General features: G+C 42.7%; 1 protein-coding gene across 3 annotated transcripts in view; it reads left to right on the forward strand.

The window, feature by feature from the left end:
* Positions 1-15,607, forward strand: part of ZDHHC21 (zinc finger DHHC-type palmitoyltransferase 21) — a 63,627-nt gene that overhangs the window by 11,498 nt on the left and 36,522 nt on the right. For all 3 annotated transcript variants that reach the window (XM_034774496.1, XM_034774498.1, XM_034774497.1), the window contains one exon: positions 2,313-2,451. In XM_034774496.1, coding sequence (XP_034630387.1) covers positions 2,313-2,451 — 139 coding nt within the window. The remainder of the gene's footprint in view (positions 1-2,312; positions 2,452-15,607) is intronic.

Here is a 15,607-nt window from a genome sequence, read left to right on the forward strand (position 1 = left end):
TCTTTCTGACGGTAATACTTCATCATTAAAGGTATCTAGTGCAGGAGGGTAGATAGGATTTTCATTGTGATGTACTTGTGCCTGCAATCAAACATTGATAGTGAGAATTGTTTGCTATGTAACATGTAATCGTTATTGTTCTGTCATGCTGCTGTTTGCCAATGTGAGATGCTCCTGGAACTTTAACAAATTTTGATGAAAGAAATGTTTAATGTTGGGAAATGCAACTTTAGAAAACAAAATTGCTAGAGCTGAGCAGCTTCTCGATATAAAAATCAGATATTCACTATTTAGTTTTGTCAGATGGTGAGATAATTTGCTTTCAACTGAACTGAAATATAAAAGCTTGTTTTTCATTTTCTCATGTTTGTGCTACAAATTAAAAGTTTAAAGCGTCAGGGGATGACTTTAAAAAAAAAAAAAAAGACATAACCAAAACAGTTTGAATATTTTGTGGTGGTAGTTAATTTGTTAGCTATCTGTGAGCTTGCTCCAATTCTCATTAGAGTCAATGTATGGATTAGGCTGTGTCTTCACTAGAAACACTGCAGCACATCAATGTGGACACTCTTTATCCTATATTAACTGTAATGAGTCTCCTGTCACTGTAGTTAATCCACCTCTCCGAGAGGCAGTATTCTTCTGTCAACCTGACGCTGTCTGCGCTGGGAGTTAGGTGAGCTTGACTACATTGCTTAATGTGTGGATTTTTCACACCCCTTTGCAACATAGCTGGGTCAACCTAACTTTTTGGTGTAGACCTAGCCTTAGAAGCTTGTCTACACTAGAAAGTTTCTCTAACTGTATCGGTATAGTTAAAGCAGCAACCCCTCCTCCCACCCTCTATTGTTGATGCAGTTATACCAATAGAAAAGTACTTCTACCCAGGGGTGTAGCCATGGCCTACCCACTTACCATCCAGGCCCACCCAAATGGTGCCTGAATCTCGCTGGTGGGCGGAGTGGGGCAAGCCCCCGCGCACAGACCTCGCTCCGCAGCGGGCAGACAGAGTGGGGCAAGCCCCTGTGCCTCGACCACATTTCCCTGGAAGGAGCGCACAGGGACTGCAGGAAGAAGGGGTGGGGAGGACCCCCACTTGTCCTGGCCCAGTTGGCACCCCATTATTGCTCGCCCACCCAAAAGCGGGGTCCATCCAGTTTTCCTAGCCTACCTACACCACTGCTTCTACCACAATAACTTCTATCTGGTTTGGGAAGTAAGATAAGCTATATCGGTATACGGCACCTTTTATACCAGTATAACTGTATCTATACTAGGCTTTATACCAGTATAATTAAAAAGCAAATCACACTCCTAACTGATGTATTTATACGAATAAAACTTTTGTAGCATAGACTAGGCCTAGATTGCTGAAAGGGTTAATTAGGAAAGTTGAAATATCTGAACTGTCAGGATTATTTGAAACCGTTTTGATAAGGAAGTTGGGAGATATTCTTGTTTTGTTGGGTATCATGCTTTCTCGTTCCTCCAACCTTTCTCTTGCATATTTGAGATTTTTTTTTTGCCAGCATTTATCAATATGTATAGTATTTGCATTCCCAATTTTCCACTTTCTGAATTGAATTTATGTAAATTTATATAGAACAAAAGTCAATTTTGTATCACTTTAGATGGTAATCTGTGTTAGTAAGTGGTAGAAAAATATGAATTGCTGTGACATTTTTGCAGGCTGTTTTATAATTTTGAAATATTTTTAAAATCGCAACGCCTTTGGTGTTTAAGGCAAAAAGAGGTTTTTTCATTCTGAGTCTCTTCAGAAGAAGCATATACCATTCTATGTGATCAGTATATGTGGAAACTTGAAATATGAACATAATCAACTAATACAATTCTGTACTTTTGAGAAACAACCAAGACTTGTTTGTGTGGTGTTTTTTTTTTTTTGTTTTTTTTTGTTTTTTAAATATTGTTTTAATGCTCTCAGATCAGGATCAGGGCCCCCTTGTGCTAGGTGCTGTACAAACAGAAAGATAAACATGTTTCCTGCCCTTAAGAGCTTACCATTAAATTTGTATTTTAACAAAGAGAAATTCCAGTCTTGCACACTATGCAACAAATTAAAATGCAGGCAAATTTTAAACTACAAGCAGGGTTGCCATTGCTTTAATAGAGAAGCCACATCATTCTGTAGAATGGATGCTGTGGGTATTCACTTGTAGTTGCATATGGCCTCTACATTACCAAATCTAACAGTGCATTTATAAATAAGTTAAGTTGTTTTGTCTTTGGTACTCATCATGCCTAACTATGACATTTAAAAAGCCTTGTATATTTGCTTTGTTTTGCTGCAGGATTAACAATTGTGTTGGTGAAGACAATCATTGGCTGTTTCTGCAGCTATGTTTCTACACTCAGCTTCTTAGTTCCTATACATTGATACTTGATTTCTGCCACTACTATTATTTTCTACCTCTGAAAAAAGTTAACTGGGTAAGAATCTTATCCTTACATAAAATATGGTTAATATTTACTATTGCAATTGTAATGCAATTTATTCTGAAATCTAAAAGGCCCAAAATTTCTGTTTTCTATACACATGATAATAAATACTAGTGTAGGAAGAATCAAGGCTGATATTTACACATGAGCAAATACTCTCCTGGTAAGTAAAGGAATAACCATTGTGAAGAGGAGCAGATTGTCTCCTGGATACAAACAAGATTTTAGTTGTTATGGAAGCTTTGTAAAACAGGGACAAAAACAATTAGACTTCTTTAAAAGTGATCTGCAAATGTTAGTTTTTTTTTTCCTAAGTGACTTCTGAGTTTGTTGAAGTGCCTCTCCTACACTTGCTATGTGGGGGAGTCCATGCATAAGATGATTTACTTAATATGTACCTTTTCCGTCCAAAGTACCTGTCATGAAAACTTAAAATTTTATCTTATTTTGTATCCTAAATGGTAAAACATAAGAATATTAAACTTTCTGAAAGAGGCACAGTACCAGAAAAGAGTGGGACTTACCTTTATAAGCATCTTGTATACTTCCATGTTGATCTATGGTGATGTGATGTCCTTAGTGAAATACATGCAGGGGTGAAGCATCAGATAGCAGCTGGCAAATATGGGGAGCGGTACTCTTTGGACATGCAAGAAGGGGTAAAATGTGCTAAGCGTAAGTTATTAACATGTTGAAATGCCCCTCTTACTGCTGGGGACATTCAGTACTTTCTACTGAAATGTGTGGGTTTTTTGCAGCTCACTTTGAAAATATTTTGCCTTATTTATAATATAATTGTGGGTGTTCTCTCAAAATAGATTTTCAGTCTTAAACTAATTAATCAAATTGGATTTTCTGTCACAGACATGAATACACTTGTTTAAGTTCAAATGCTTTAAAATTCTTAAGGTTTCAGTGATTATATGGAGCTAGTTATTTGTCTCCTCTGCTCATATAGCCTTGTTTCTGGATAGTAGATGCTTTTTTAAATGAATAAAACACATTCCCTAAACTGTAGAATGCTTAGAGAATATCTTCAGTTTTACTGGGTCACTTCATTATCTGTAAAATGGGTTTAATGTTTAGCTATCTGACACAGGTGTTGTGGTGGCCTCAGCTGGAGTAAATTGCTGTAGTTCCATTGAAGTTGAAAGAGCTCTGACAACTTACACCAGCTGTGGGTCTGCCCCTATATTTAAGAATGTTGTTAATAAATTATTGAAGGGTGCTTTAACATAACACTTATTTTATATTACAAAAGCAAATGCAGTTATAATCAGTACACCAGTCTGCTATACCAATTAAATGCATACTCACTTAACACCTCATACATACAGAATTCCCATTGACTTCAGAAAGAGTGCTGTATAATCATATGAACTGCAGAATTGGCCCTTACAATGTAGTAAAGTGAATTTCTTTTCCTAGGGTAAAATCTTTGAATGGTGCAGACAATTTACTCTTGACATGTATCTGACAATGTATTTTAATTGTTTTGAGTATATCCTCCATATATATATGTAGGACCCCTTTAAATGCTGTCAACAAAATATTTTAATTTAATTATTTAATTTCTGTTAAGTAATTGCAGTCTACTTAGTTGATGTACTCAGATCTTGGATTTGCTTTTTAAAGGAAAACTATTTGCTCTTTTGGGGTGAGGCAGGGTAATGGGAAATTACGTAAATTTTGCCATGTTCAGGCCTCCCAACAATGACAGTATAACTTTTAAGAATTATCTGTCTTAAAATGAGCAGATCTCTCTTTTTATTTTAGTTTTCTAAGAATTGTATTATCAAATGCATGTGTACTTCAGTATATTAAATGTGTTAATAAATTCCAATCTGTTTTTTCTGCACATGAATGGAAAGGTGTTTATCCTTAATATTTATGCATCTATATACAGTCAATGTGGCAGACTAGAAGGCAGACATATATAGTCAGACTGTACAATAATCATAGTCTAGTTTCATGTGATTGCCTAAATAACACATCCAGATCCCACGTTTAGGGTCTTAAATCATCACAGAGCCTCAAAAAAGCATGTTTTTACTCATCTATGTGACGAATAAAGTGCCCAGATGTGGAATCAGCATATTTATCAGGCACGTACTTTTTTTAAAATTGAGTCCTTGGTACCCTATGTTGTGTCATATGGTACAAAGAAGTAAACAAATTGACATTTTTCTATACATTTGTTTAATAGAGACTGCAGGTGTCGCCTGTTACTAATTGTTTCAGATTTGCTTTCAGAAGGCTAGTATTGAGCTGATAGTCTTTAGCTCTTTTTTGTTTTTCATCTGCAGGATTGGTGGCTGAAATTAAAGGAAAAATAAATATAATTTGTTTAGGAATCCAGTCAATATTTCAGCTTGGAAGATTACATCAGAGTCTCATTTGGTTGATTTCTGATTGTTGGGGCCCTACCAAATTCATGGTCCATTTTGGTCAATTTCATGGTGAATGGATTTTAAAATTTATAAATTTCATGATTTCAGATATTAAAATCTGAAATTTCATAGTGCTGTAACTATAGTGGTCCTGACCCAACTCTGAAGGCAGCAGCGCAGAAGAAAGGGTGGCATGGTATGGTATTGTCACCCTTACTTCTGCGCTGCTGCAGGTGGGGCGCTGCCTTCAGAGCTAGGCAGCTGGCCTGCAGCCACCGCTCTCTGGCTACCCAGCTCTGAAGGCAGCGCAGAAGTAAGGGTGACAATACTGAGACCCTCCACCACACACACACACACACACACACACACACACACACACACACACACACACAATANACACACACACACACACACACACACACACACACACACACACACACACACACACAATAACCTTGAGACACCCTCCCCAACCTTCTTTTGGGTAGGGAGCCCCATTTTGAGAAATGCTGGTCTCCCCATTAAATCTGTAGAGCATAGGCTGGTTAAAAGTACACAGAAGACCAGATTTCTTGGGGGAGACCAGATTTCACAGTCCGTGACGCATTTTTCATGGCTGTGAATTTGGTAGGGCCCTACTGATAGTGTTGCTGAGGACTTCAGGTCACATAAGTGTGCCACATAATCATACATCCATCCCTTTGGGCCCCAGAAGAACAGGAACATCAAGAGGACTTGGTCACAATTAGTTAGGAATTTAAGCAAACCACTTGTAAAATTATTTTAATCTTCCCACACAATTAACCTTGAAACGCCATAGCAATCCAGAGACCTGAGTGCGTTCTACCTTTCTCATGAGTGCCACTCTTTGTGGAAATTCTGGCTTTAATCATGAGGTTTCATTTCCTTAATCTGTAAGGGCATGTATTTACCATGAAATCCAAACACTGGATACGTTTTTAAAAATTGGCCATATGGAATTAGAGTTTTCTCCTGGCTCATTAAGAATACTTGTGAAATTTTTGGCTGCATGCCTTCACTTTGTTTTATTTTTATTCTTTGGTATACTTGGTAGAAAAACATAAGATTGGGATGAAAATAAAGCTGTTTTAATAGTATAGAAGAACACAATACTATGTAGTATTTTGTTAGTATAATATGAAAATACGTTCAGTGTGTACCGGAGCACTTCGTATATACCAGCCTCACTATATTTTAAATTTTGTGTCCAGTGCATAACTTTTGTTTTTATTTTTATGATTTTAGAAACCAAACCAAAAACAGATTTCACTTAAGTTTATTAACCTGGGCAATAGTTGGAAAATAGTTCAAGAAGCCACCTACTTGAATAGAAATATGAAATTGCAGTATGACACCACCAAATTCACCTCTAAGTACACAGTCAGTTTATTACGTAGCGTGTTGGCTCTTTGTAGCCTGAGTGGTGTCTGAACGATAGATTGCAATTATTGCTTCTGTTTGTCCAGTAGGAGGAGTACTATTACTGCTGAAACTAAAGAAGAACTGAATGTAGGAAAGAAATGAAAACAGTGTTGACTTGTATGCAAGACCCTTGCAGGTAGCATCATGTAATTCAAATAAGACAGTGATCAAATTCCTCAGCTAGCTCTGATGATTTGCAAAAGATACAAGGCTCTGATCTTCCTAGTTTTGTATTTTCTTTAAATTATCTAATTTAATAAATCCATGATCTCTGGGAAAGATTTCAACCCCCAAAGTAGCAAGAAGAGAGGAATGAAAACCATCCTTCTTAGTAAACGCTTTCCAGGTTGACTTATACTGGAGAAAAATATTTTTGTCTTAAAAGCCTCTCCTGCTGTTACTTCTTGTCTCCTCCACTCCACCTCCTGCAGTGTTTAGTGGTTCTAGAGTAGAGTATAGTAGTGGTATAGTAGGATTTGCCTGACATTTCAGCTTTCCAAGGTATAGCCTCCAAAGGGGAAAAATGGAAGACATCGTTTACATAAAAGACAAATATTTTTTAGAAGTAAAAGACAAGATTCATGAGTCACACGTATGAGAAGGAGCATTGTTTTGTGGTTAGAAAGAAGTAATGGGCATTTGGAGACCTGGATTCTGTTCCCAGGTCTGCAACTGACTTCCTGTGTGATCTTAAGCAACTCTGTGGAGAATTATTATGTGGCAAGCTGCAGTGTAAATCTACAGCAGGGGTCAGCAACCTTTCAGAAGTGGTGTGCCGAGTCTTCATTTATTCACTCTAATTTAAGGTTTTGCGTGCCAGTAATACATTTTAACGTTTAAGGTCTCGTTCTCTAAGTCTATAATATATAACTAAACTATTGTTGTATGTAAAGTAAATAAGGTTTTTAAAATGTTAAGAAGCTTCATTTAAAATTAAATTGAAATGCAGAGCCACCCGGACCGGTGGCCAGGACCCAGGCAGTGTGGGTGCCACTGAAAATCAGCTCGAGTGCCGCAGGTTGCCTACCCCTGATCTACACCATGCTAGGATGCCACACACTAACAGACCATGTGGATCCTGCAGCCATGCACTGAAAGTTCTCTAGGGCACTTTTATCTACTCCACTTTGAAATTAGAATATGGTCAGTGTGCACTATGGAATTTTTAGTGCATGGTAAGCAGGGTCTATATGGCCAGTTAGTGTGTGATACATTAGTGAGCTGTAGATTACACCCCAGCTTGCTGTGCACTAACTCTCCATCAGACAAGCCCTCAGTGTGACTTAGTGAATAGAGCAGTGGACTGGGACTCAGGAGACTTGGGTTCCTTTCCTGACTGCCATTGGCCTGCTGGGCAACTTGGGCAAGTCACTGCACATCTTTGTGCCTCAGTTTCTCCATCTGTAAAATGTGGGTAATGATACTGACATCTTTTGTAAAGTGCCTTGGGATCCGCTGATGGGAAAAGCACAACTTAAGAGGCAGGTGTTTATTATCTGACCTGCCTAAGCCTCAGTTTTCCCCATCCATAAAAAGGACATGACATTACTTCACAGGGGATTTGAAAAGGAAAGCGTTGTGAGGCAGTTCATTAATGTTTGTAAGAGCAAAGTATAAAAATACATTAAAACTGAAGCCAGTAAGTTTAAATCATGTTTAAGCTTCCAAACAGATGGGATGTCAAATAACTGTTTCAATAAAAATCCCTTTAATAGGATAACTAACATATCTACTTTTGTTAATTGTTTATTCTAAGACTATGCCACGCTATTTTGGAAAATGAGATGTGAAATTCTGCCCTGAGTGTTCTAGGAAAGTGATTGTTTTAGGGTCATAATAAGAATTTACAGGATGAAAGAGTTCTGAACCCTCCCCCCAGTATAATTGTAAGCACTATATAGAAATCCTGAATAACCTAGGAAAGAAGATAAAATATGCTATAACAGAAAATAGTGTTTTGGGGAAAGGATACATTGAAAGGCTGCTGTCTGGTTAAAAGTAAAACAGGTATATTTACCGGTATATCATTTGTGTTTTCATTTTTATGCTAAGCGACAAATTATATTACTCTTTGGTAAACTTTTTTTTTTAATTCGAGATATCCGGTTTGTTTATCTGACTGTCTGTGGTTTTGTTCTCTATTCTATCCTATCTTCTTCTATCCAGGTTATTATATTGAGCTCATCACCATGATATCTGAGAGACTTCCAGAATTGAAAATAAACAAGCAGACTAGCAGTGTCATGTGAGGTTTCCTCTTCATCCCTCCCCCAGGGGGAAAAGTCATGTGTATGTGTTTTACTTTCTTTTGTTGGCATATTAATTTTTATATATATTATGTGTTAACAGGAAAGTGAGATCAAAGAAGTGAGATTCCAGTTTGATGGTAAATTTGTCAGGCTTGTTCTCATTCTAAATACCTGTGTGAGTAAATCTCAGAGCCTGAGGCCAGTTCTTCTGAAAGCTCTGTCTCCCACAGATGATACTGAAAGTATGAGTGGAGTAGTTGAGGGTAGTCATGATCCCCAAAGGTCAAAGTTGTCTTTTTAGGAATCCTCAACCCACAGCATGTAAAGCCTTAAAGATAAGGACCTAAACTTGTGAAGGGCAGTGGCCAAATAAGTGTGCAGACAAGACAAGAATTAAAATTTTTTTGGCTAAGTGGCTGCAACTTTATTGAACCTTTAACTTTGAAAAGATATCTTCTACAGGCAGCTTGTCTTGGCAACAGCTGCTTTGAACTGTCACCAGCTTTCCCTCCATTGCTCAAAGTCATGAGCATCATACCCTTGCCTACGTCTATCAAACCTGCATTTTTCTAAGACGTGATCTATGGCTATGCAGTCAACCCACTGCATGTAGCAACCACCAGGCCTTGTTCTAAATCCAAAGCTGATGCAGAATTTGCACAAAAAAGGCATTATCCCAACCCCTGATCTCTGTAGGGTTAGGAGCATCTGATTGAGTACCTGATCCAATCCCCATTCATTTTTATCTCTATAAAGGGGAATCTGATCCATGCTGATAGGGCCAACTTACAAGTTGTAACCATAAAAATCATCAACAAATTAAGTGTACTGTGCAACTGAAAGGAATTGCCAATAGCAGGTTCTCCTACAATTGCTTTCAAGTTGCGAGGTACTGCATCCCCAGGAGCTGTGACTGTAGCACCCTGCCTTATCACAGTTAACAAGATGGAGTAATGAGAAATAGATACCCATGGAAACAATAATTCTCATAGAAATAGAGGGTAGGGTTGTGCGAAAGGCAGAGTGAAAAGAGTCCGGCTTCTCACCCATGCTGACCTTTCATGGGTGACCTTTGGTTGCTTGCCATTTAACCCCAGTGCCAAAACCACCCTGACCCTGTAAACTTGTCTGGACATTAAGAGGCCATCCTGTTTGTAATCTTAGTGTGGTGATCTGTAGGAAGCTAATGAAGTAAACAGCCTTGCTAACCAGTGTTGTTGTGGAGGCGTGTTCCGGTGTTCTGCACCTCTTGAGTTATTTTTGGAGTTGATATTTTGAAGTTGGAATAAATTGCACTGCAGTAATCTGGTTGGGAGATAATGAATATGTGTATGACTGAAGCCAAGTCATCATCTACAAGGATGGGACACTGTCCCCTAGCCAATCAAAGATGTTAGAATTCATTTGCTGCAGATGCAGCTGAGACTCCAATTCTAAACCATAGAGTCAAAACAGCACCCCCAAACTGCAAAATGTTTTCACAATATACAGATGTCAGTATTTGACTAGTGTAGACAACATTGTGGTAGCCAGCCTTGTGTGTGTGTCTACCAGCATAATCTCCGTCTTGCTACTGTTTAACTTATGGGATCCATTTTATTTAATCTATTTATAACTGACCTCGGGACCAATTGCAAGAGTGGGCTGATAAAGTTTGCGGATGATACGAAGGTGGGAGGAGTTGCAAACTCGGAGGAGGATAGGGATATTCTGCAGGGAGACTTGAATGAGCTTGTGAATTGGAGTATCAGAAATAGGATGAAATTTAATAGTGAAAAGTGTAAGGTGATGCACTTGGGGATGAATAATAACAATTTTAGTTACAAGATGGGGACGCATTGGTTAGAAGTAACGGAAGAGGAGAAGGACCTAGGGGTCCTTGTGGACCGCAGGATGACTATGAGTCGACAATGTGACGTGGCGGTGAAAAAAGCCAATGCGGTCTTGGGATGTATTAGGCGAGGTATATCTAGTAGGGATAGGGAGGTCCTGCTTCCGTTGTATAAGGCGCTGGTGAGACCTCATTTGGAGTACTGTGTGCAGTTCTGGTCTCCCATGTTTAAAAAAGATGAACTCAAACTGGAACGGGTGCAGAGAAGGGCGACTAAGATGATCAGAGGAATGGAAAACCTGTCGTATGAAAAGAGATTAGAGGAGCTTGGGTTGTTTAGTCTGACAAAGCGAAGGCTGAGGGGGGATATGATTGCTATCTTCAAATATATCAGAGGGGTTAATACAAGGGAGGGAGAGGAACTATTCCAGCTTAGTACTAATGTGGACACGAGAACGAATGGATATAAACTGGCCGGGGGGAAGTTCAGGCTTGAAATTAGACAAAGGTTTCTGACTGTCAGAGGGGTGAAATATTGGAACGGCCTTCCGAGGGAAACGGTGGGGGCGACGGACCTGTCTGGTTTTAAGATTAAGTTGGATAAGTTTATGGAGGGAATGGTTTAATGGTAAAACGTAGTAGCCAAGGAAAACCAAGCAATGGTACATGAATAGCATAATGGCCAACAAGGGTCAGGCTAGAGACTCTTGCCTATATGCTCGGGGTATTACTGATCGCCATATTTGGGGTCGGGAAGGAATTTTCCTCCAGGGTAGATTGGCTGAGCCTCTGGAGGTTTTTCGCCTTCCTCCGCAGCATGGGGCAGGGATCACTAGCAGGAGGGTCTCAGCCGATTGAAGTCACTAAAACACAGGATTGGGGACTTCAACGGCAGAGTCCAGGAAAGGGTCTTGCGGCCTGCAGCTTGCAGGGGGTCAGACCAGATGATCATAATGGTCCCTTCTGACCTTAAAGTCTATGAGTCTATGAGAACTTCATCCAGTTTTTCCTCATCCATGTGCTGATCTTGCCCAGATGCTGGGATAATTGGGAGACTATGAAGATATGGTAGGCTGTGAATGACAGAATTGTGTTCAGTGGATATTGTTGCCAGTTGAAATCTTACAGATCTTACAATCTCCAAATACCTGCATGTAAATATCGATTAGATCAAAGGAGAGATTATAGCTCTGTGCTTCTTCAGGGCAAGGGTTTGATAGCAAAAGCACAGTTGTCAATCATTAACTCTGAGTACAGCCCTTGAGGAAGGATTGTGTGTGCGCGTTTTCCTGGACCCCGCTGCCACTTTAAGGTGGGATAAAAGTGTTCTATGGTAGATTGTACTTAATGCCACGTAGAGGTCCAAGAGTATGAGTGATTCCATAGGTAAAGCAGAAACATAGTTTCTGTTTTTGTTTCTGTCCTAATCCCAGTTTGAAATCTGAATGAGAAAGATCTAGTTATTGCCTGTAGACAGATGTTTGGAGTCAGCTTTTAGCTAGCTTTGACACAAACTTTTACTCAGGGAAGAGCTATTTGATACTAGGTGGTGGTTGGCCAGATCCGGTGCATCAGGGAACATTTCTTTTTAAGGATTGACAAACTAAAGTATGTTTGATTATTTGTTGTTGCTGCTGCTGGCAGTCTTGGTCAAAGGGGGTTCTGTTGCTCATGACTCCCCATCTAAGAGGGACGGGGCAAGACAAGGGTCTAATTTGCAGGTCTCTCTCAGGCCTGGTCCACACTAACCCCCCACTTCAGACTAAGGTACGCAAATTCAGCTAGGTTAATAACGTAGCTGAATTCGAAGTACCTTAGTCCGAACTTACCGTGGGTCCAGACGCGGCAGGCAGGCTCCCCCGTCGATGCTGCGTACTCCTCTTGCCGAGCTGGAGTACCGGCGTCGACGGCGAGCACTTCCGGGATCGATTTATCGCGTCTTGTCTAGACGCGATAAATTGATCCCAGAAGATGGATTGCCTGCCGCCAAACCAGGAAGTAAGTGTAGACGTATCCTTAGTATACCTGGGACTTCTTTTCCCCAATTCAGCCCAGGCTCACTACAGGAACTGGCCATATCCTTGAAATTGTCTGTCAGGTCTGGCTAGCCTCCTTCCCCAGGCTCAAGGAGCCTTTCCAGATGTGGATGATCTTGGAAAAGAAGGATGAAAACTGTTCTGCAGTGAATGAGGCTGGATTCTGCTGTGGATTTCAAGCATCCTTGTTTGAAGCTGTTCACCACCCTGAATGGTTCTTTTCAGAATGTCTTTGGCAACTGTTATTAAGATAGAGAAGGAAGATCTCTTGGCATGTAATACACTTCAGCATAAGCCTGCAGAAATTTGATCCGTCAGTCTTTCAGCCCGAGTTTCTTGCCACTGCTTCTCAAGTTTGTCCATATTTTTGCACAAGGAATCCAAGAATTATAGGAGTCTGTGTGGGTGATGGGGAGTAACAGGCTTTTGGGGAGCCACTGTGTTAATGATGTGATCATGATTTACAAGCTATGCAACTCCATGATCTATTTGTGAAGCATTGTCCTTGAGCATGCTATGGAATGTGATGTGATAAGTGAGCCTTTTGGGCCAAATTGTGGTTGCATGGCACTCATGTTGCATGGAGGCAGGGAGAGTCCTGACCACTGCTTGAATAAGGTGAAGATCTGTCCAAAATGGATTAGACTTTATTGTAACCGGTATTGATTGATTTAATTTTTGAGTAGTTTTTGACTGGCAACTTTGTAATCCTGGCTAGTTTTGTTTGGGAAAATTGCTGATTCATGCTTACTGCAAAGGAATAATAAAATAAATTGGGGGAACCTATGTATCTAAAATCCTAACTACATTATTAATACTTTAGGTTATTTAAACTGAATTTTAAAGTGTAGATTTTCTTTTTTCCCTTTATGTTGTTAATTTTCTGTTTCCGGTAGGGCAGAGAAAATAAATTGTTATTTTTCCTGTTAAAGCTAGATTTGCAAAGGGTTCCATGTTGGCAGACACAAGTGGGGTTCTGTGCAGGAATATGGGTCTGCCCAGGTGGATCCCTTTGCAAATTCAAGGCCCTAAATCAGTTTCTATCAGTTGTACAGTACCTAGAACGATGAATCTTGGTTGGATCTCTTGATGGCTAGTAAAAAGAAGCTAGTGGTGCTAATCCCCTCTACTTTGTGGCAGATACCTTCTTCCTCGAGTGCTTGCTCATATTGATTCCAATTAGGTGTGCGCGCGCCGCGTGCACGATCGTCGGAGAAATTTTCTACCCTAGCAACACCCGGTGGGTTGGCTGTGGAGCCCCCTGGAGTGGCGCCTTCATGGCGCTGGATATATACCCCAGCCGACCCAGCGCCCCCTCAGTTCCTTCTTACCGCCCCTGACGGTCGTTGGAACTGTGGAGCGCGGCATAGCTTTTCTCCACTCTCCCTAGCTTATCCTGTCAATTCTTGTAGATAGTTGTAGTTATAGTTGTATAATCTTTAGATAGTTATTCCTGTTCATTGTTAAATAGTTTTAAATAGTTAGCGGGGGTCAAGGGGGCTTCTTCTCCCCCCTTTCCTCCCGGCGCATAGCCGGGCTCATGCCCAAGGCTCCTGGCTTTAAGCCGTGCGCGTCCTGTGCTAAGCCTATGCCAACGGGAGATCCGCACGACTCGTGTCTGAAGTGTCTAGGAGAGTCCCACCAGACAGATAAGTGCAAGATCTGTAAGGCTTTCAGACCGAGGACCAAAAAGGAGCGGGACTTTAGGCTTAGGCAGCTCCTCATGGAGGCGGCACTTAGCCCAGATCCTCCCTCAGCGTGCCAAGTTCCGGCACCGAGCGCCTCGGTGCGCAGCGCCCCTGCGGCACCGACCGGTACTGCACCGCGAGCAGATGCGGATAAGGCCTCACGGCACCAGCCTCCTTCGGCACCGCAGCCACCATAAGGGCCCCGGCGCCGTTCCCTGTCTCCGGGGCATAAGAAATCCCACAAGACTGCTGCTGTCCTGCAGACGCCAGCTCCCCCGGTACCAATGGTAGAGCCACGTCTGACTTTAGAGCGCCAGAAGTCGCAGATATTGGCTACACCGTTGACTCGGGCACCGGGGCCGTTGAGTCCGGTGCGGACTGGCTCACCACCTCAATCAGTGGTGGAGCCCTGTCTCCCGTCGACTCCGGAGACCTTTGTGACGGCAAAAGACCTTATCGCGCTCACGGAGCCGGCGCCATTTCAGCCCGCGGCACCGCCCGCTCCTCGCACAGTGCAATCCAGGGGCAAGCCTGCTCTGGTACGCCCGCCGTCTCCGAGCGTGGACTCGTGGCACTGCTCCAGGTCTCGGAGCAGGTCCCGACGCCGCTCGCAGTCCCGGCGCCGACTTTCACCCCGGCACCGGTCGTACTCGCGGCCTAGGTCCTCTTCATGGCACCGATCTACGTCTCGGCACCGTCAGGATCATCGCTACTCAGAGACTGGGCACGTGTGATTCTAGTCGCTCCAGCTTGGCCAAGACAGCACTGGTACACCATGCTTCTGGAGCTATCGGTTCAAACACCGATCATGCTTTCCCTGTGCCCAGATCTGATCTCTCAGGACCACGGCCGACTCTGTCACCCCGACCTGCAGTCGCTCCACCTCATGGCGTGGGTGCTCCATGGCTGAATCGGACAGAGCTGCAATGCTCGCATCCCGTGCAACAGATTCCGCTGGGAATAGAAAGCCCTCTACACTGACCACCTACTTAGCCAAATGGAAGCATTTCTCCTGTTGGTGCGAGCAGCGAGCCACGCCCCCCTTGCAGGCATCTATCCCCCTTGTGCTCGAATATCTCCTATCCCTGAAACAGCAGGGCTTGGCGATATCTTCAATCAGGGTTCACCTGGCCACTATATCGGCGTTCCACCCAGGAGGACCCGCTTCCTCGGCAGGGCCGGCCTTAGCAAGAGCGGGGCCCGCCCCCAGGAATCGGGCCCCGCTCGGGCTGGGGTCGCGGGGTTTGGGTCCGGGCCGGAGCCGCCGGGGCTGGGCCGGAGTCGCTCGGCCCAGGGCCGAGCCGGCACACCGGGGCCCAAGCCAGAGCCGCCGGGGCTCGGGCCGGGGCCGCTCGGGCCAGCGCCCCAGGGCCCGAGCCGGGACGGGGGTGCTCGTCCGGGGCCGGAGCCAGGGGGCCCAAGCTGGGCCGGGGTGCTCGGCCAGCACCGCTCAGCTGGGGCTGGGGCCAGGGCCGGCGCCCCGGGGCCGGAGCCGCTCGGGCCGGGGTCG

The sequence above is a fragment of the Trachemys scripta genome, chromosome 6, assembly GCF_013100865.1.
Source record: "Trachemys scripta elegans isolate TJP31775 chromosome 6, CAS_Tse_1.0, whole genome shotgun sequence".
Lineage (NCBI taxonomy): Eukaryota > Metazoa > Chordata > Testudines > Emydidae > Trachemys > Trachemys scripta.